The sequence below is a fragment of the Cebus imitator genome, unplaced genomic scaffold (assembly GCF_001604975.1).
Source record: "Cebus imitator isolate Cc_AM_T3 unplaced genomic scaffold, Cebus_imitator-1.0 Scaffold148, whole genome shotgun sequence".
In the NCBI taxonomy this organism is placed as follows: domain Eukaryota; kingdom Metazoa; phylum Chordata; class Mammalia; order Primates; family Cebidae; genus Cebus; species Cebus imitator.
Genome location: NW_016107463.1, coordinates 4,073,187 through 4,096,802, shown reverse-complemented (window position 1 = coordinate 4,096,802; position 23,616 = coordinate 4,073,187). Strand labels below are relative to the sequence as shown.

At 33.9% G+C, this 23,616-nt stretch overlaps 1 protein-coding gene across 1 annotated transcript in view; it reads left to right on the top strand.

Annotated features, from left to right (window-relative positions):
* Positions 1-23,616, top strand: part of HMGCLL1 (3-hydroxymethyl-3-methylglutaryl-CoA lyase like 1) — a 151,292-nt gene that overhangs the window by 58,449 nt on the left and 69,227 nt on the right. The window contains exons 4-6 of the mRNA XM_017542921.2: positions 3,419-3,514; positions 5,666-5,814; positions 21,139-21,202. Coding sequence (XP_017398410.1) covers positions 3,419-3,514; positions 5,666-5,814; positions 21,139-21,202 — 309 coding nt within the window. The remainder of the gene's footprint in view (positions 1-3,418; positions 3,515-5,665; positions 5,815-21,138; positions 21,203-23,616) is intronic.

Sequence of the window (23,616 nt, the reverse complement as noted above, 5' to 3'; positions counted from 1 at the left end):
TTTCATGACCTGGGAACTTGATTATTATCTCTGTTTATTTTCTTGATCTATTGATTAAAACATCTCCTAAAGTAAATTATTGTTTGCTTCATTATATAAACTTCTTCACACTGTCTCAGCATTTTTGTTAAATTATGTGCAAAATGAATTAAAATAGGCCAACATTACCTGTATTTATTGTAGATTAAAATTTGTTTCTTTGCCCATTACTCTGCTTTATGAATACTGCCAATCTCTATCCAAATCTGTATTTTGTTAGGAACATGCTCTTTAACTTTTGTTATGAAAATACATATGTCTCTAATAAATATTTATACCTACTATGATTATTTAGGCTTAAGCATGAGTAACATTGATCAACAGTATTCGCTAGTGTTGCTTTAAATTTTATTACAATATACTAAAGCTTTGTTTTTCTTTCTACTTGTTAGGAATGAGTTCTTTAATTTTCTTTTTATAATTTGTGTATGCGTGCGCATTTGTGTGTGCATGTTAGAAAAACAGAGACAGAGCTCACACTCTAAAGAGATCAAGCACAAAAGCTAAATACATGGATATGCAATCAATAACTGTTTAAATATGTACAAAAAAGGGAGGCTATAAAACAGTGAGAATTACAACTTTGAGTAAAGTGCTCCTCTGTGTTATTAACCACTATGTCCTCTTCATTTTTCTTTAGTTCTATTCCCAGTACCATTTTTCTACCACAGAACTTGTCTCAAGCTGGATTCTCACAATTACCTGAGAGTTGCCTCTCTTCTATCTAGACTATCCTTTGCACCTACCCAAATTAAGTGTTCTATAATACTGCATTTAGTTCAGTGGTCTCCTTTCTCAACACCCATTCTCCATGGCTTTCTATTGCTTATTTGCCTTCAGGATAAATCAGTATCTGTATACTAACATGAACCTAACTCAAAGACATGTTACAGCGTGTGGTTTCCTCTTCATTTGTAAGTTTATCCCCTATTGTTCACTAATAATATCCTTGAGCCAAATAATATGTTACCACTTATGCAACCATCCCTCTTTCTTTTCCAACCCTACTGGTTTTTCAGTGTTCCAGCATTTATGGCTGTGAAATGAATTACCTGAGAACTTAGTGGCATAAGTAAACATTTATTATGCTCACTAATTCTGTGGGCCAGGATTTGAACAGGACATCGGGGACAGGTTATCTCTGTTCTTCAGTGTCTAGGGCCTCAGCTGGATGACTCAAATGCCAGAGGCAAAAGTCATCTGGAGGCTACTTCAATGAGAAATTTAGGGGGTGACACTGACTATTGGCTGGGCGCCTCAGTTCCTCTTCACATGGGTTCTCCATGAGGGTCTTCTTATGTGGCCTCTTTGCGTAGGCTAGTTTGTACTTTCTTACAGGATGTTGGCTGATTTCCCTACAGTGGCTTTCCGCAAAAGAGAAAGCCATATGGAAGCTGTATCCTTTTTTACAACCTGGCTTCAGAAATCACATAGTATGATTTCCACTACACTCTAATAGCTGGAGCAATCACAGCCTACCCAGCTTTAAGGAAAACAGTAAAGAAAGTCTACCTCTTGGTAAAAAGTGGTGAGGTCCTGGAAGAACGTATAGGACCAGAAATATTGGTGTGGCTCTTTTTTGTTGGAACAATGCCACGGTCAAGGACTGTAGTTTGTATCCCATGTGCTCTTTTAAATTCTCCCAGGCTATTACAGGCCATACCAACCTTTATTCATTCTGAACTCTTACAATCTGTGATCTCATTTACAACCAGTATATTTCTTTGAATTGTTAACATTCCATGTCTATCTGTTTTGTCTCCCCAACTATACTAATCATTACTTTAGCACAATAACCTCATTTTCCCACAGGAAAGTAAGGTCTGTATTTTTACTTCCCACAGGACCTAGCATAGAGCTTTGGACATAGTAGGAGCTCAGTGAACATCTAGATTAAAGTCAGATAGATTTAGAATGAAATGAAATTTTATGCATTGTAAATGAATGTGGTAGATAGTGTTTGGAAAAGAAGTGAAAGGGTGCTGTAAGGGATAGTGGTTACAACAGCATGGAAATAAGTGAGACAGGATCACCTGGTAAACACAAATAAATGTGTTTATGAATGAAACATGAAAGCTTAAAGGTCAATAAGGCACGATGGCAGTCAAAGGAAGGTACCTTTTTGCATCTTAGGTATTTAATTTCAAATTCGTATGTGTTTAAAAACTCATTTAAATAATTCAAATTATACTAATTGAAAGCATTAAACTTAACTCTGCTAACATTTGAGAGTTGACAAGAGGATCAATAGGAGTAAATATTTTAATATTTATTGTTATATTTAATATTGTAATATTTTTCAAATGTGTTTAGCTATATTTGAAAAAGCATTTTCATTTGGATTGTTTTTAATTTTTTAAATTTGAAAATAATGCATTCTGATGATAACAAGCCAAGATATATAAAGAAAACCCAATAGACCTATTTCTGCCATTTCTATATTGAGGATTCTAATTGTGGCTTGGTGTGTTTTCACAGCTTGTTCCATGCTCATTTTGTATACTTTACACTGCTTACATATTATTCCTCATATTTATTGTTCATGCCATAATTTATTATTTTTAAATATGCAAGGCTCATGGCTATGTCAATTGTAACTTCTCTGTGTGATGATTATGGGATCTGATTAATAGTTATTGTTTTAAGAAGCTATTTCATAGACTTTGTGGCAAATGGGTAAATTTGATATTTTAATTCAAAGTTGAGCTTTTAGAGATATAGAAAACAAAACGTTGATGGGGAGGTTAAATTTTTCAGATGAAAGCTCTACCTACTATATTAATTTGTTCACATATGAGAATGTGGTAATACTATGAAAGTACTACATAAAACTTTATAACTATTACTAACTAAAACACCAATGCTCACCAAATAACATCCTAGGATCTCAGCCTTGTTAAATTATACTAAAGAAGACGTGTAATTTAAATTTTACTAAACGTTGTAAAAATTCATACACTGAAAATTATTTGAACATAAAATTTTCATGTTGATGGTAAATGAAGAGCGTATTGCTTTTCAAACTCTTGCCAATCTCAGGAGTATTTCAACCTTGGACCATGAAATGAAAGAAAGAGAATGAAGATTGGTCAAGTGAAAATAGTAAAGTTCCAAATTCCTATCTGCAATAACTCATTTTACCAGATCCCATTCTGTAAAGTGGTTAAATTCATCTCTACTTATTATACATGTATGACACTGAGAACTATTTTTCTTTATATTCACTGGCATAATTTTTAAATTTCAGATATTAATTTAAAAAGCCTAACTACTGTACCTATGTAACTATAACCTACCTGAAACTAAAATGATTCTCATTTTATATTCTCTTCTTCATATTAGAAGTTACATATTTACATATAACTATTGTGTATTTAAGATGGCTGATCACACTGAAGTAATGAAAGGCATTCGTCAATATCCAGGAGTTCGCTATCCTGTCCTTACTCCTAATCTTCAGGGTTTTCAGCGTGCTGTAAGTGTGCTACTAATATTTCTAAAATTTATACGCCTCTTATAGTTTTAAAGATATTTACAAAGTTAAAATTGTGTCATATATAACTCTCCTGTAATATAAATATATGCTAATGTACTAACATGAAGACATAGAGCTCCATATCCTCACAGCATTGGGGATTCAAGTGATCTGTATACCTGGCTCTTCTAGTTTAACTGTTCAAAAATTAAAACACAAAAAGTAAAATTCTGCATTTTCATGAAATTTTTTAGAAGTGTATTTTGTGCTTCTTGTTAAATAATATAGAATACTATTTAAGCATTTCTCAAGCCATTTTTATAGTTATAATTGTTGCTGAATTTTTAAATTATTTTTGTCAACCTTTGTTGGTCAGCTTTTTGTGTCTGTTATTTTCTACCTCTAGGTGAGGCTAATTGTCATTGTATCTGGCTCTAGTTACTTTCCCTATTTATCTCCTGGTTTGTTACTTTTGATCCTCTGTTACTTAGAAATTGATAAAATTTAAATAAGGCTTTAATAATTTTACATATGAGAAGAGTCTCTTCAATTTTAAGGTATTACCCTTATGTGGGCTTATTGCAAATATTGAACAGCAGCTATTTCTGGTATTAATGAATATTTTTCACTTCTGTATGTGAAACTGTATTATGTAAAGCCGAGGTTGTGCGATATTAAGTAATCAGCATATAACCTGTTAGTGTATTTTGGTTAGAACCATTTATTTTTCCCTTGGGTTTGATTTGATGAAATCTTTATTGCATTGTTTAAAAAGTCATTTAAAAAATTGTAACTTTGGTGTCATAGTAGTCGTAACAAAATAAACCACGTAACTTACACTGAAGAAGATACTGAAATGACACCCTGATGTTAACTTAGGGGGTGAACAGTGGAGTAGAACTAATCTTGACTTGGGAGTTAAGCAATTCTGTGCTCAAAACATGACTCCAGAACTTCTATTCCTGTGCAATGTTACACTAAGTATTTACCTTTTAGCAATTCTGTGTTCAAAACATGACTCCAGAACTTCTATTCCCTGTGCAATGTTACGCTAAGTATTTACCTTTTAGCAGTTCTGTGCTCAAAACATGACTCCAGAACTTCTATTCCCTGTGCAATGTTACACTAAGTATTTACCTTTTTTTGTGCTACAGCTCTTTCATCTGTACAATGGGCATCACAATGCTTAGTTTACATAGTTGTCTGTTGATTACAAAAAGCACATCCATAGTACTAAAAACAGTACAGACAAATAGTAGATGTTCACTAATAGGGTTTTTACTTTAGAAATTAAAAATTTATTTTGGACAGAGTCAGGGAAGCCAATATTTTTTAAATGTTTAAGGAAAGATGAAAAGGTAGTTTTTAGGTTTTTCTCCCTTCATATATTAATGGGGGATTAGCAAGAGGGGAGAACAAAGGCCAAATGCTAGAAATACATTAACAGAAGGTCTTAAAAATCCAGCCGAAAGACTAAGAGACCTGACATTTGAAAGCAAGTCATTGGAGAAGCCTGGAGGAAGGAATAAAGTTGACAAAAGATGCAAAAAGTAAATTGATTGGATTAATATTTTGGATTTAAAGACTGGCAAAAGGATCAAAGCATTAGGTACACAAGAGTGTATTTGTAAAAGTCAGGATACAAAACAATAAAAGCTAAGTTAGGAGATCAAAGAAAAACTGGGGGCAAAATCTAAATGATGATTGGAAAAATATTTTTCTGTTGAATTGTAGGAAGAGAAGGAAAACAAAGTGTTCAGTATCCTCCATTTTAATAATTGGTTTGAAAATAACTTTTCATGGAGGAGAAAGTTTTATTGGGGTTCTAGTATTTTCCATAATTAGAGTTGTAGTATTTCTGAAGTTAAAACATCATTTATAAAAGGCAAAATTAAATAGGACAACCTCATTGTGATTTTTGTGCCTCACAGACTTATGAATACTGCAGTTTGTGGATTATTCTGTTATAATAAAATATATTTACATTTCAAAAGAGTATATGTGGCAAGATAAGAGGAATCCAATTTTAAATTCTAAGGCAAATGTTCAAGAATACATGTATGCCTTCATAGAGTAGTTCTACTTTCTTCTACCACCATCATTTACATTTTTGAAATCACTAGCTTTGGCTGTAAATTATGTATTTTTCAGGTTGCTGCTGGAGCCACTGAGATATCAGTTTTTGGAGCTGCATCTGAATCCTTTAGCAAGAAGAACATTAACTGTTCCATTGAAGAAAGCATGGGAAAGTTTGAGGAGGTTGTTAAGTCTGCAAGGCACATGAATATTCCAGTGCGAGGGTATGTATGAAATCCCACAATTTTTTTTGTTAATGTTTATTGTTAAAGCTTACTCATAAATTATCTAGACATTCTTATATCATTTATAAAACTATACATAGAATATCATATTTCTACTTTAATCAGGGCAACTATATAGTTATATCTCATTAACATCATTTATGATTATTAGTGAGTATCTAGCTTATGGAATGTGTAATGCAATTGAAATGAGAGGAACTAGCATGTAAATCTGGTAGTATTAACTATTTTATTAACACGTTCTTATATCAGCCTACATGTACTCATAAGTTGGTATAAACTCACAACAGCTTTTGGAAGAGAATCATCTAATGTGGTTTCCAAATATTTTTTTTTTAAACATGACTTTTTCTTCAAAGAGTATTTCATGCAGAACTTCAATAGAATACAGCAGACATAAACTTAAGCCTCTGAGCTGCTCTGGGAAATTGGGCCCATCATTTTACCTATTCTTTCTGCCCTTCAATGGCTGATTTCTTTACTTCCTCTGGGTGATTCTAAAGCACCTGCAGAGTATCTTGCAGAACACTGTTTAAAAATACTTGATAAATTGCTTATGGAAGATCAATATAAATTTTTAGTTCTCTACTACTCTATTATATATGTTTTCTGTAAATTCAAGTGTATCAGATATATCAATCCTTTTCTCCTCACCTTGCCTTTTTCTCGTAGAAACTTACCAGCTGTTCATTCTAAGAGATGTCAATTACAGGACATAGAAAAGAAAAACTGATCCAAGATCCACAAACCTAACATTCTCTCTCAGGAATTTAGAAATGGAATATCAAACATGGTTTCTTTTATTGAAATACGATGTGATTTTGTCACTGAGTTGACTATTTTGGGGTTCCTAGGATGGAGCCACATGCAAATCAGTGACAAGACAGAGTGACAGAAAGCAGGAATGGAAACCAGAGGCTCCTAGCAGTGATGAGAGATATAGAGGGAGAGAAGAGAGAGAGGGAAAAATCTGCCTTGGTGATTGCCTCCTTCCAGGACCAATAGTTGCCTCAAGTATTATAACCAGGTCTATCTGCTGTGAAACCTATAATGCGTGTGTGTGTGTGTGTGTGTGTGTGTGTGTGTGTGTGTGTGTGTGTTACTTAGGGGAGAATTTGTTTCTAAGCCATTAGCTTTTTTTGTATTAATTTTATAAATATGGAGATATGATGAACACATATGTTAACAAGATAAAGTGCATAACAACTGGTAATAGAAGGTTGAAAGCTGGGGATAGATTCAATTCAAATATAAATGTTATCTCTATTTTCTTTAAAATAAAGATGAAGACCGTATCCTATTTCAATATGTGTTTGAAGTATGGAGTATAAGCTTTTCTCATTGGAAAATTAAAAGGCATATGACTGTAAGAAGGAAAGTGCTCATGAGGCTTGCTTTTCAAATAAATAGGGTTTTTTTAGTGTTGAAAGATGGTTGCAAATATAAGTTATAGGAAGTAAGTTGTTATCATCTTAGCTTTCTCTTGTAAAATGCAATAATGTAATTGAGCTAATAAAAATCTAAACCCTCTTAATACTCATTGTTTGACAAATAATATTGCCTCAGCAGAAAAATGAAAACTTCTAATTGTGCTGTGGCTTAAAAAGTTTTTCAGGCTTTGACGAACAAGAAGTGACCCACAGTAAAACCAAATGCGTAGAGTACATTGGAGACTTACTATAGAATTATACTATAGACAAATGTATGTTTTCCAGTGTGTATTTTGTACCTTTGGAGAACAACTCCTGAATTTTCTGAAACACTTTTCATTTTCAGAAATATGCCTTTCATTATTTGAATTCAGTACCTCTTTGTGTAGTTGAAAATATCTTCTTCCTTCCCACAACTTTTACAAAGTTTAAATAAGATTTTATTTTTACTGGCAATCTATATTTTAGATATCCATCACTGTAAGTCATAAGCTATTAGTACCTATTTCATGAAGGAAGCCATGCTCAACTAGTTGAAACTGCAGTAGATGCTTCAGCATGTCTTGCATGGCAACAGCTGCATCAACACATACTTGACAATCATCCAGAAAATTTATGTCATCAGTTGTCCGCTTTAAAGGCGATAAAGTAGTACACGTTTTATGAAAGCTCACTAACACTATTTAAATTTTATAAAATAGTAAACTTTCATATGGTCTAAATAGTAGCTTTTGTTAGAGTTGTGAAGGCTATTGTTAAATTCCCCCACACACCCTCTGAAACACACATACAACACATGCATGTGTACACATTTTTAACACATGGTCAGAACTTTACGTAACATCTGGGACACATTGTAAAAAGATACCATGCCAAATCAGTGACATAAAATGCAGAGTCAGCTAACTACTGGTGCATATGCATTATATGTGAATGAAAAATGAAATGTATGCACTTTGGATTTTATTTTTAGTGGGCAGTACATGTGACATTTTTAAACATCTAGGTAATTTTTATATTAACTTTCTAAATTTTAGAAAATTAAGAAGGCAAAGAAAAATAAAAGCCTGGGACAAAAGTGATTATTTTCCCTTTATCAATGGTATTTACTGGCTTGCCAGGATCCTTTTAAAATGGAAATACTTCAAGATATGAAGTAGTGCTTTAATATATAAGAAGTTCAGAATGTATTACTTTTGGTCTAAAGTGATTACCAACTTCTCTTTATTGAAGTGATATTAATCACATGCTCACTCTTTGTGAGAGTGTTAATTTAAAAATTAAATTCTCGGCCGGGTGCGGTGGCTCACGCCTGTAATCCCAGCACTTTGGGAGGCCGAGGCGGGTGGATCACGAGATCAAGAGATCGAGACCATCCTGGTCAACATAGTGAAACCCCGTCTCTACTAAAAAATACAAAAAATTAGCTGATCATGGTGGCTCATGCCTGTAATCCAGGCTACTCAGGAGGCTGAGGCAGGAGAATTGCCTGAACCCAGGAGGCGGAGGTTGCGGTGAGCCGAGATCGCGCCATTGCACTCCAGCCTGGGAAACAAGAGCGAAACTCCGCCGCAAAATAAAATAAAATAAAATAAAATAAAATAAAATAAAATAAAAATTAAATTCTCAGTAAGTTGCCATTATTAATTTCATGGTTAAAATGCTTATAAATAGAAATTATAAAATTACAAGGTCAGCAAGTTTGTATATTAAAGCATAAACCATGAAAGTTTTTTACATAATTACATCTTATACTTCTCTTATAAAATAGCCTAGAATGATTTGATTCATGACTAACCTTCTGAAAGTTTATACTGAAAGTTCAGAGAAGAGCATATTTAACATTACTCCTATGAGCCACATAAAATTATTCATTCATTGTTTTAAAAAATATAAGATTTTAAAATATGTATCTGTGAATTGTACCTGTTAATTTTTTTTTAATTTCCAGATAAAGATGTGAAATAATGGTAATGGTTGAAGGCAAATTAGTAATTCAACTAATACAGACAAGCATAGATTACTTTTAGATACAGAAAAACAAAGACAATTGTCAGATGTGATAATGTCATACTTTTGTCATTTTTTAAAATAAAATGTGCTTAATATTTAGGAGGAGGTAAGGAGTCAGATTTTCCTAGAACTGTAATGAATCTGTGTTTAGTTATTTTTTTAACTAATTCATCTCTATATAATTCTTATCCTTTAAAATGGCAATCTTCCTAGGTGCCATGAAGTCAGGGCACAATATTCTCGCTTAAAACACTGTTTTTTTTTTTTTTTTCTTTGAGAGATACTTTGTAACTAAACACATTTATTCAAAACCTTGCAACCTGCTTGCTGAGTTAGCCAGACCAGTCACAATGCATTGAGTCTGTGTTTCATGTTCTCCTCGTCTAATGTGGAATCTCAGTGTGGACTCAAATTCTGATCCTGAAGATAATACCAGTCTTGGTAAGTGAGATAATGAATCTCCTGATTTAGGGCTCCATTTTTAAGTACACTGTGACTAGTAGACAGCGTTTCTTGTGACAAATGTATCAAATCCCTTCCATTGGATGATCTACCTCTATGGAACACTTGCATTTATAGCATCATATTCTTGTAGGTGGGCAGCAAGAAGCTGCCCACAGAAATTCCTTTCCAAATTCTACTGTTAAACTAGGGCCTAGGTCTGGAAGTATGATTCCATCATCATTATGTGCCACCAAAATTTGGTACATAAAACTCTAAAATAAGACATCTGTTAAAGCTATTTTCTTTCATATATATGGTTTGTTTAATGGTTTATACATTTTTAGCTTTATATATTATTCTGGCACTGCTGTGTGCAAAAATAACACATACCAAGCAGCAGTTAATATTTGTAAGCTGGGTTTGTGCAATTGTGTCTAAATAGCCTCCATGTAGACATTTTAAGGTAAGAATGTGTTTCATCATTTCTCATATAATTAGCATTAATATCTTTTCATTATTAAATATTCATTTGCTAGATTATGCCTTGCCATACCTGGGCAAGAAGTAGATTTGTAATTTACACAAGTAATTTCAAGAAACTTAATGGTGTCCCTAGGTGTGAAATTAATTCAGCACAGATTGTGGTTGAATGGTAAATGTTCATAGTCCATACAGTCACTTACAATAATTTAAAATTATTTTTAACGTGCTTTTTTTCTTTTATTTTATATGATGTCAGTGTGAAACAAGTATGTAACAAAGTAAATTTAATAAGTATGAAAAGAGAGTTGTACATCATATGAAATAGAAAAGTGAACATTTACAAGCTTTTATCATGAGATTAACTTTACTACAAATTCTTCAAAAGCTTTTGCAAATTTACTTTTATTTAGAAACAACAGAATAAAACCTAGGCAATACCATTTAGGACAAAGGCATGGGCAAGGACTTCATGACTAAACCACCAAAAGCAATGGCCACAAAAGCGAAAATAGACAAATAGGATCAAATTAAACTAGAGAGCTTCTGCACAGCAAAAGGAACTATCATTAGAGTGAACAGGCAACCTACAGAATGGGACAAAATGTTTGTAATCTACCCATCTGACAAAGGACTAATATCTAGAATCTACAAAAACCTTAAATTTACAAGAAAAAAAAAAACTCCATCAAAAAGTGGGCAAAAGATCTACCTCTCACTTCTCAAAAGGAGACATTTATGCAGCCAACAAACAAATAAAAAAAGCTCATCATCACTGGTCATTAGAGAAATGCAAATCAAAACCACAAGAAGATGCCATCTCATACCAGTTAGAATGGTGATCATTAGAAAGTCAGGAGACAACAGATACTGAAGAGAATGTGGAGAAATAGGAATGCTTTTACATTGTTGGTGGGAGTGTAAGTTAGTTCAACCATTGTGGAAGACAGTATCGCGATTCCTCAAGGATCTAGAACCAGAAATACCATTTGACCCAGCAATCCCATTACTTGATATATACCCAAAGGATTATAAATCATTCTATTACAGACACACGCACACCTATGTTTATTGAGGCACTGTTCACAATAGCAAAGACTTAGAACCAACCCAAATGCCCATCAAAGATAGACTGGATGAAGAAAATGTGGCACATATACACCATGGAATATTATGCAGCCATAAAAAAATGATGAGTTCATGTCCTTTGCAGGGACACAGATAAAGCTGGAAACAATCATTCTCAGCAAACTGATACAAGAACAGAAAACCAAATACTGCATGTTTTCACTTATAAGTGGGAGTTGAAAAATGAGAACACATGGATACAGGGAGGGGAACAGCACACACTAGGGCCTGTCAGGAAGAGGGGAGCTAGGGGTGGGATAGCATTAGGAGAAATACCTAATGTAGATCATGGAGTGATGGATGCAGCAAACCACCATGGCAAGTGTATAACTATTTAACAAACCTGCATATACCCCAGAATTTAAAGTATAATAAAATTTAAAAAATAAAAAAAAAAACATCATTCATATGAAATTAGAACACAAAGAATATCTGGGAGAAACACTGTGAATGAAGATCAGAAATACTAAGCATTAGGTACATTCATATTTAATTGTATTCAGCTTTTTTGACATAATTCAATAAAAAACAGATTTAATCTTAGGCATTCTTCAATTAATTCAAAATTGAATCAAAAATTTATTTTTAAAAAATGTAGTTAGGGATTGAAATGAGCCAAGCGCAGTGCTTTACCTTGCAAATATCTAATCAGATTTTCCCAAAGGATTACTCAAATATGTTGAGTAGGATTACATTAAAATTAAGACAGTGGTGGAGATAGAGGTAAGGAGAGAATTCATGGTTCAAAAATTTGTGGACAACTGAATTAAACAAAGTTATCCTTGTTAACCAGGCCCTCCAAATATAGGACTTCTTTAAACTAGGGCTAGAAGATGGCCGTGTTAGACTGAGCTTCTCAAATTTACTGATGTTTAGAATCCGCTTTTCACCAGTCATTTCATGTGGCCAGTCCTTCGAAGTTCTCACTTCTAGACTCATCAATCAACCGTACAGACAACCTGGAAGTTAAACATGTTGAGTGGGTAGGCCAAAAAAAAGTGGCAATTAAAGTGTTAGCACCAGATCAAAAAGGCAAGATTAGTTTGGTTTCTAGCAGCTGAATTTAACATTGATACTTTGTTTTTTTTAATTATTGTTTTCAAAAGCAGACATGCCATTGAAGTATATAAAATATAATATGGGAGCTATGAAATAAAATGCCTTTCTTCTTGAACAGAAGAGAACAAACTACACAGTTACGTAAGTTTCGGGTCTCTGAGATTTAAGTGGATCATTAAAAATTTGAGAGCTTGGCTAGTTAGAGACAGAGTCAAAAGCCAGGAAATACACAACTCTGAGAAAAGTCCCTTGAACTACAAATTGGTTTAATTTGGTGAATAAAATAATATTTTATACATAATCATGCTATTTATAAACAGAGACTGTTTTACAAATTTTTTCTGAAGAGCAAACAAAATAAATCATCATAAAATGGAACCTGAAACATTACCTGAAGTGTCTGGCCCAGATCATTGGGAATATACTCAGATGTTGAATTGCGTTTAGTTTGAGGGCTCAGGGAGCAGGGAGTCTGCCAAGCAGGTCCCAGTTGAATTGTCCCAAAGGATACTTAGAGTAGTCCCCTGTCCACAGGAGATGTATTCCAAGACCCCAAGTGGATGCCTGAAACTTTGGATATTATTATACCAAACCCTATATATACTGTTTTTTTTTTCCTTTACATACATGTGTATAATAAAGTTTAATCTGCAGATGTAGCCTCTCCAGTAATTTTTGTATGTTTGAGTCCAAACCTATTTCTGAATCCGTGTAAATATCCTCTACCTGTAGTAATGGCTTAGAGTCATCAGTTTCAGGAGATGCCTTGCTGAATTCTTACAGGCTTAGTGCTTTCTGGTACAACACACGATCCTCAGTCAGAACTTGTTTTCTATTAATTTCTTCCACACACAAATTTAATGGCTTTCCCATCTTAATTAAGAACTTATCACATACTGTCGCTGTAATTTTTGCACTTTGAGGTACAACAGCAAAACCAGCATGAATTTATTTTTTCCTTCTTCACAATTCTATTGATAAGAGTTTTATAATCTTACCATAGATGTTAGCAACCTCTAGTACAATATTTTTTTTCTTTTTTTTTTAAGTTGATAACTTTCCCCATTTTACTTAAAGTAAGTATTTTACAGCTTCTTTTTGGCATATCCAAATTGCCAATATCACTACTTTTGGGCTTTGGGCCCATTATTAAGTAAAACCAGTGTTTCTTAAACACAGGTACTGAGATACAGTCGATCTCATAACTGAGAGAATCATTAAGTGACTAATGGGCTGGATGCATCTATATGCTGGTCAAAGGGAAGATTCACATCTCAAATGGTATGATATGAGATTTCATCATGCTATTCAGAGTGGCCCACAGTTTTAAATTTATAAATTGTTTATTCTGGAATTTTCCATTTCCTATTTTCAGACCACGGTTGACTGCACATAACTGAGACTGCAGAAAGTGAAACCTCATATAAAGGAAGGCTACTATACCAGTATGGGACTCCAACACTTTTCCACATGGCTATGGGTGGGGCTGAGGCCATATAATTAAGGATCCATCATTTTAAGAGGTAAAACCACAAAGAATAAAATGAGGTAGTTTATCAACTAAAGAGGTAAAATACAAATAGACAGCAAAAAGCTATAGAAAGTTTCAAAAGGTATGACAGAAAATAAGATCAAGGTACAGATAATGTAAAAATCAGCCTGAACCAGTCTCCATGTGTGGCTTCCCAGGGTCTGAACTTGTATTTATTGTGGGAATCTGAGCTTGACACAAAGAAACTTTCTCTTTGTAAACAGCTAATTTGATGTAGTAGAAAGACCCAGCCTTCAAGTTGGACCGACAGTTTGATTTTAAAGCCTAGTTCCGTAGTTTACTCTATTTGTATTCTGCAAACTATTTAATTTACCTGAGGCTCAGTTTTGCCATTGGTAAAATGGATTTATTGGGCAGTTTACAAAATTTTAAGCAAACCTCTAGCTCCACATATGTTTAAATATTTTATGGAGCAACTTTTCCAAGGATCAACTGCTGAAGGAGGTTATGCCATTTTCTTTCAAAGAAAACCCTAAAATATTAAATACAAATTTACTTTTTAATTTCATCAGGAACTAAGTAGATTAATTAATTAACCTCACAGGCATATACAGCTTTAGGAACAGAAGTATGTATAAAGTACATGAACGTTTTTTCTAAACTTTGCACATATTTATAGAGAGATCACAGTTTATATAGAAGACATTTTAAATACATGGTATTTTAATATTAGGCTTAGGAGAAATAAAATCAGTCAAGTATTCTAGAGCAAAAACTGAATCTTAGCAGAATTCCCCCTTGAGGCTAAGAAATAGTCTTTAATTTGTATGTTATCCACAGTGGTAAATGTATTACAGACTCTCAAAATGTATTGTTCATTCACTTAATAATAATGGCATGTTATTTTGTGTTGCTTATGGGATGGTGTATTCTGCATGAATGTAGTGAAGTAGCTCCTATGCTTATATACCTTAATTCCCCTTATTTGCGATTACATGTAATTTCATCACTCCTGGCATTGTCCTCTTCTGAGGATAAGCAATAATTGACTCCACTCCAAATGTTTGTGACATTTATGCATGGCTTTTATTTATACTTTTTGTTTGAATTTTTGCCAGGATTATTGGAGGAATATGGGATAATAGTGAGAAGGGGGGCCTGGATAAGGCCTAACTGTAAATTCTTTTTCATGATTTAGTTATTCTAGGTAAGATTATTAAAGACTGAAACGTCTAAAGTCTTGTTTATCATATTTTTATGCACCATTAAAAATGACCTCAACAAGCACAAATGCAAGTAAAACAATACATGTTCACTTCCACAGGATTTATTGTAATGCTGTGTTTTTGTTAATTTTAGTCAGATTAGTTTCAATATGGCTGATGATTATTATGTCATCTGAATAATGTTTAAAAAATCAGCTCCAAGTTCTGGTCTCTCAAATATGTGCTATTATTTCTGGCTACAGGATTGAGAACATAAATATCCCTTACCTATTTGTTTACTGTGAAAATTAGGAATGTCTTAGACAAGGATTCAGAAGGTAAAAATTACATTTTAACTAACATATTTTTGTATTTATTCATATAAGAAATAGCAATTAAGTACAGTAGACCCTCAATATCCATGGGTTCTGCACCTAGGGATTCAGCCAACTATGAATCAAAAATATTTTAAAAACATTTAAGGCTGGGTGCGGTGGCTCACGCCTGTAATCCCAGCACTTTGGGAGGTCGAGGAGGGCGGATCACAAGGTCAGGAGTTTGAGACCAGCCTGACCAACATGGTGAAACCCTGTCTCTACTCAAGATACAAAAAAAATTAGCTGGGCCTGGTGGCGGGTGCCTGTAATCCCAGCTACTCAGGAGGCTGAGGCAGGAGAATCACCTGAACCTGGGAGATAAAGGTTGCAGTGAGCCAGGATCACGCCACTGCACTCCAGCCTGGGCAACAGAGCAAGACTCTGCCTCAAAAAAAAGAAAGAAAAGAAAAACATTTAAAATACAAATAAAAATACATTATAGCAACTATTTACATAGTATTTACATTGCATTAGGTATTACAAGTAATTCAGAGACGATTCAAAGTCTGTAGGAAGAATCCTCCCTAAATACTGAGGGATGACTGTATTTGTTTTAAACAGTGATTGTCTTGTGATACCATGTGGGCCATGAAAATGAAAATTCAGCATAATTTCAAAGAGTTTTTAGCAGATTGAGAAAATAAATTATGTACAAAAATAATGATTGTACTGCCCAAACCAGCAAATACATTAAGAGAGAGAACGATACATACTATTAAAGTTTAAAGTTAACTCTAATCTCTGGAGTGATTTAGAGAAACTTCATAAAGAAGGTACCAGTACAATGAAGTCATTAAAAATATATGAGTGTGTGAAAACATAATAAAAGTAATAATTTTTTTTCAGGCAGGGCATGGAATCTACAAAGAGCAAAGACAGAGTGAAGTGAAATCTCAGGAAATGTTTGGGTAATAGAAAGAAGTTTACTTTTATTGAAATAAAGTTTTTTGTGTGTGGGTGTATAGTAAAAGAAAGGTGGAAAGTTAGATTGGGGTTTCACAGATTGCTAAACTTGAATACCAGTTTATTCAGTAGAAAACAGCAAGCCATTAAAGATTTTTGAAGTGGAAAATATGCAATTTAATCCATGCCCTGCGAATATAATTTTAACACTAGAAATTGAAGTAAAATCGAGACACGGGACTAGAAATAAGGAGAGCACTTAGGAGAGGGATACTGGGAATGGTTCTGTACATTCAAGCTGCTGCTGGCAGAGGCTGAATGCCACAGAGGCTGGAGGGGAAGAATCAGCTAACTTTTAGTTATTGAGTAAGTTTGCAAAGGTGACTATCAAGTGACATAGCAGGACTGACCCTCAGAATAACGATGTCATTTTTAAAAATGGCAAATGGAGGGAAAACAGATTTATGTAAGAGAAATAGGAATGGTGACCATTTCAGACATGTTTAACTACATATGCTATGTGAATACATCAAGCTTGTAATATGCATGAGGAACTCTGGGGTTGATCCTGGGGTAACTGACATAACGGTGAACGAGGGGGATTATGGAGGACTTAGCTGACACAAAGACCCCCTTTGCCATTCTCATTACAGAAACACAAATTTTATAACTTTTAAAACATATCACCTAGCTCAGAAAATTAAAAAAAAAAAAGTCTCGGGTTTCATCAATGCAGATGTAGCAGTCATGTATGTCGATACCACAGAAGCATATGGAGGTATCTATCCAAGAAAGAGTACCTAGTGGTGTGGTAATGGGATTTTAAGGTCTACATGGGAAAAATTAGATGTTCTGCGAAGGTATGAATTTGGAACTATTTCTTGGAGTCTGGCAGTACCACCTTTCCCATGCAAAGTCAACGGAACCCATGCCAGCTATTTCTATGGGTTGTAGATTTATGACACATAAGAATTGTGGAAACTCAAACTAAGAAATTAGGGTTGAAATTTGTTCAAAAACTGATAAATTCCATGGTGTAAGGGCAGAAAGCAATCAGATTCCTTTGATAGGATCATTAAAATAACTCAAGATGCTCAAAGAATTCCTACAGAAACTAAAATTACCATGAAATGGCACTTGCAATAACAGCTATAAAGCACATGAGAAAACAAACTAACATAAGACAAATGAAATAAACACAGGAAACAGCAGAAAGAAACTTTATCAGAACAGAAGGCAGCAGAACAATCTGAAAAAGAGATTGTAAGTTAACCATATAAAACGTTTATAGAGGCAAAGGAAGAGCGTTAAGAACAGATCTTTACAGAACACGAAATTAGTATTTAACAAAATATTATCTATAAATGGAAACATATTCATTAAAATACAAAAGTGAATTAATTAATTGAACAGTAGATTATATGCAGTTTAGCTTACAATTAAGATTTGAGAAAATTGTAAGAATGAAGCCCAGACAATAAATTAACAGAAATTGTAAAAATGAGGTTAGTAGAAAATGCCTAGAGGAATTTCCATATGGAGAAATCAGAGAAAATAGATATGAGAAATATGTTCAAAAGGTAGCACCTTGAGAGTTTTCTAGAAATTAGGAAAAGCATTAATGTTAATATTGAATAAGTACAGCAAATCCTGAGATAGCTAATAGCAAAATGCAGGTAAGATAGAAACACATAATCCTAGAAACAGTAGAGAAAAATAGATTACCATAAATTTAGCTTGAAAGAAAAATTCTTATCAGCAATAACTGAGACCAGATAGAGTGAAATAATACATTCAAAGTGCCAAGATAACTGTCAACATAGAATTCTATACCTAGTCAAACTATAGTTCAAGAATGAAAATGAAATAAAACTGTTTATTGACAAAACAGTCTACAACATCTACCATTCAGGCTCTTGCTGAAATAACTACCATTGAGTTAAGTCAAAAACATTGAATCAGAATTAAGGGTAAGATGAAAAAATAAATAAATAAATGGAGAAACTGGAGTTTGCAGCTTCAGAAAAGCAGAAATTATTTGGAACGGGTCTGGGTAAAACTTCACCACCAGGCAATCAAGGTTGAACAAATATGTTATGGGACAGTAGTGAGGAAATTCTTGAGATTAGTTAGATACTGTCAGGTCAATGTACTATAGCTTTTTACACAGGGAATCAGTAGAACAATCCAGGTGAGGCAGTATTGCTAATGGTTGGGTAATTTTTCAATGTTGGCGGCATAATAGAACTTGAAAAAATTATAGAAAACAATATATTGGTGGTTGGATTTCATTCCCTAGGTTTCTGGTTTAATTGTTTTGGAACATATCCTAAGCATCAGTTTTTGTCTTTATTAAAGCACCAAGGTGATCCTGTGAAGCAAAGGTTGAGAACCATGGTAATAGATTGTTAGAGAAGAGCAGAAGTCCAGAAGCCAGCTTTGGCCACTTGTCAGAGAAGATAATTCAGTTTATATTCATGATGGTGGAGGCCTTTTCACACTCAGGAAAAGTGGCTGAACTTTTTTAGAAAGGGTTGACAAGCTTACTGTACAGGCCCAGACAATAACATTTTAGGTGTTGTGGGTTAGATGATTTCTGTTGCAACAACTCAACTCCTTCTGTAGTATAAAAGCAGCCATCGATAAGTATGCAAACAGATGAGCATGGCTGTATTCTAATAGAATTTTATTTATAAAAGAGTGATAGGCAGGATTTGGCCTCTGGGCCTTCGTGTACCAATTTCTGCTTTAGAATGTTAAAGTATACAGTTAAGGGAACATAGCTGAGAACCATCAAATTAGCTATGAAGAAAGTAGCCCCATGTGTGACAATATCAAAACAATGTCCTCTCACAAGATAGAGAAGAGCACATGAACATGAAATGCAACAGAGTGTGAAGATCTCAGAAACATAGGCACAGAAATGTCCAGGAGGGAAAATTTGAATAGAAACAAAATTGCTCACATAGAAGGTTAAGATTCTGTCAATGAAGTGTTAGCTGTGGACAAATAATAATTGGAAAATGCAGGAGATGTTTTGTTTTGGATTTATGTTTATTTTGTTTTTCACATTTAGAAGGAGAACATGTAAATGAATAGCTTGGATTTTCTATTTATTCACATCTAGATGTGTTGGGTTTAAAAATCAATGTATTTATATTTTAGCATGTTATTATAATCATGACATTTGTATTAAAACTTTTCCTCCTTTTCCATCCTTAGCCACCTTCTCCAGTGTTATGTTCATATAAGAACATTTTATTTTCACACATCTTGATTAAATGTACAGATAACCTAAAGTATAAACTTAGATTATGGTGATTGGAATAGCAGAAGGATGAGCTTCCTGTCTGGCATAACTTTCAAATTTTACTTGAATTTGTCCTTCTTTATCCTTTCCTATCCCTCATAACTGCTTGAGTGACTTACATAACTGCTTATTTAATACTAAAACATATTGTCAATTGACAGTTTAACACTTCCATAATTTCTATAACCTAATCTGGTTACATCTTAGACTCAATGGCTATGTACCGAATCATCGAATATGTTTTATTTTTCTACTCCAAAGACTGTTAAGAAATTCATAGTGCATCTTCCAATCAATAGCATATTAGAGTTAAGGAAATATATTGTCTTGTGTTTTTGCCTTTATTTTTTTTCTCTGTCATCTACTTCCAGCGCCTCCACAGAGTTATATTTCTGAGAAACAAATCTGATATTACCACTACCTTACCTAATAATTTTCACTGCCTAAAGTGATTTTGAGTGATCTCAAAGTCCAGACTCCTTTGAATGGCATTCAGAGGTTTCGCTTTCTAAAGGCTTTCATATTGTGGCCCCACATATTCGATCTTCAGCCTCATTTCCCACCATCCCTCTCACTTTTTTGCCGCTTGCTTCATTCACTCCTAAATATGAGACTCATTATGCATTATTTCAATATAAGAATTGTAAACGTCTCTAAAGTAAGTTTAATAAAATGGGATCGATGTTGAGTAAAAAACAGCTAAAGAAGACTTTTCCTGAAGCTTAAATATTCAAGATTGAAATAGATCTTTGTCTTTGCAGGAAAGGCTTGATTTTTTATATTAGAATGAGTTACCAAAGAAACTTAGAAAATATCTTTATTCTGAGCCTTCTGTACACACTAGTCACTCTTCTGTTTGGAATGATTTAGGTAAACCCGTGTGTGTGTGTGTGTGTGTGTGTGTGTGTGTGTGTGTGTGTGTGTGTGAGAGAGAGAGAGAGAGAGAGAGAGAGAGAGAGGAACTCTGAGGCTATGCCCAGTTTTAAGACTTTTAGATGATTAATGACTATATCTAAATAAGGCCAAAATATCCAGATGAGAGTAAAGAGAAAAGTTCAGTTAGTCTTCTACGTGATCTCCCTCTATGTCTGCAAAGACCTGGATATTTAGCAGTTGAGTGTATGTAATTGTTTAAATAAAACCATGTATTTCACTGCTATTTTCCACTTTGAATGTTAATATGGTGCTATAGTATGAGTAACTTCACCAGATAATTACGTATAATTTATCTCCATCTCCATCAAAAACATGTATCAAATTGTAATTATTTTAGAAAGATAAAAATGTGAGTTGATTGAAAATGCCCGAAACTTTATTTGGTTTGGTCTAAGTATAAAATAATAATGAAGTAATAGTGGAAAATAAATTTACTTGATGCAGTTTTGGCTAATTCTTAATTTTTATAAAATGGAAATGGCTTATTTACCACATGCATATTTATAAGGCTCTACTTTTAATTTAGGTATGTGTCTTGTGCCCTGGGCTGTCCATATGAAGGAAGCATTACACCACAAAAAGTGACAGAAGTAAGCTACATCTCCAGCTTTTGTGGTTTATGGTAACATGATATGTATTATTTTTAAAAGTGGGCCATTGCTCTTACTGTTTATTGGATCTACATAACATGAACCCATAGATTAAGATAGGAACCCTGAAGACATGTTTGATCACTTAACTAACAGTTTCATTTTAACACTGAAGTCCTGTACATTGACTATAACTTTTCAAAGTTAAGGGACAGTTGAGTCCTATAATTTGGCTGCTCAAAGGTGGAAGGAATAAAAATATGTTTTGTTTTTCTATGGCTGTAATGTAGTGAGTGGGCTTTTCAATCTCCATCAGAACATCCGGGCAGTTTGTGTAGAAACACTTAAACTTGCCTTGGTTGCCTAGGTAGCATTCCTCTTTTTCTCCTGCATACGTTGGCCCATTATATCAGAGTAGATACACTACTTTTGTGTTTTTGTTCTTTCACGATTCTGCAGATGTTGCTGTGATTAAGTTGCTGCTATTCCAGAACGATTTTACAGCAACAGATTATAGTCATTAAGGCCCTGATTATTAATGTTTATTTTCTTCCTGTCCTTTATTATTAATTTATATCAATGAATATATGTACTGTCTTTGAGATTATATTAGACTGCCTCAGAAATTTATCTGTATATAAAGTATATTAATATACACCTGTTGTTAAAGTTGTTAGTTATGACAAATTTAATAACAATGTCACCAAAGCAGTGAAGACTGCCTTATAAGAAAATCCAAATTTAGGCAGGATATAAACTTTCAGTTTAGCTAAAGCCATTGCTCTTTTGTGTACTCATTTGTACTTACTGCAGATTTTTCCAATGAAATATATCCTTTTATCTATTACTTACACAAGACCCTTGCACACAGAGGCACATATACTATGAAATAACAAAATTCAGCTTTTATAGTTTTTCACTTGCATATAAGGCCCTGTCGTTAATTTACCTTCACAATTGTATTTGTTTTTAAAGAATACCTCCAAAGGGTATAACTTCAGGCTGGCCCACAAAACCTGATCCACCTCTGCTTAGCGGCAGACTTACTTTCTTACTTTCACTGTGTACCACATAGGAATGAACCACACACCCCTTGGCTGAGGATCACTTGTTTCTGTACCCGAATGCCTAAGGTGTTACCGCAGTCATGTAACAGGCAGATAGGAAAAATTCAGGACCAGAAACCTTAAAGGAGCCTTTTGTGTCACCCTAATACATTTTGTGCTCAACTAACTCTCTTCCCTCTGAAATTACTACTTCAAATTGTGATTACTCTGTCTAAGCCTCTGGTCCTTCCTCTCATTGCCTCCCTCCTCAGTTTTTGCTTATTACACTCCCCTTTATATTTAGCTTTTTCCCTACCTGGAATGTTCTTTGCATTTTATATGTCAGCTGCCTGGAACCCATTAACATTTGCATTTAATATTCTTCCTGGAACATTCTTCTCAGATCCTTCCTTCTCACCCTCTTCAATAAGTCAGTAAGCACTTTATAATAAAGCCTACTTAAATTCAAGTTGTCTATACACATAGAAAGGAACAAACAGTATCAGCCTTTTCAAAAATATACCAAAAAAGTAAAGAGCATCAACATAATGAAGAATTTATATCAACTAATGGGCAAAACAGCCAGCTAACATCAAATGGCAGTATTAAACTCACATATATTATTATTAATCCTAAATTTTCCCCCAATCAAAAGACACAGCCAAAACCCATCAGTATGCTGCATCTAAATCCATCTCACATGCAAGGATACACAAAGACTCAAAACAAAGGGATGGAGAAAGATTTACCAACCAAATGGAGAGCAAAAATAAATAAATAAATAAAAAGCAGGAGTTGCAATTCTTGCCTCTGATAAAATAGACTTTAAAGCAACAAAGATCAAAAGAGGCAAAGAAGGACATTACATAATAGTAAAAGGATCAATCCAACAAGAAGAGCTAATGATCCTAAATATATACACACCCAATACAGGAATACCCAGTTACATAAGACTTATAAAGAGACTTAGACTCCCACACAATAATAGTGGGAGACTTCAACATCAATATTAGACAGATCAACAAGACAGAAAATTAACAAGGATATCCAGGACTTGAACTCAGATCCAGAACAAGTAAACTGAATAAACATTTATAGAATTCTCCACTTTAAATACACAAAATATACACTCTTATCAGTACCGCATCACACCTTCTTACAGGTTTAAATGAAATATCGTTGCCTGCTTGTTTGTTATTTTCTTCCCTCATTTTTTCCTGTCTCCATTATTAAGCACAATTGTTGGCATAAAAGAGGTTTTCAATACCCATTTTTAGACTGCATTCTAGCCTGGGCAATAAAGCAGCACTCCCGTTCTCTCTCCCTCTTCCTCTTCCTCTTCCTTCCTCTCCTTCATTCTTTTTTTTT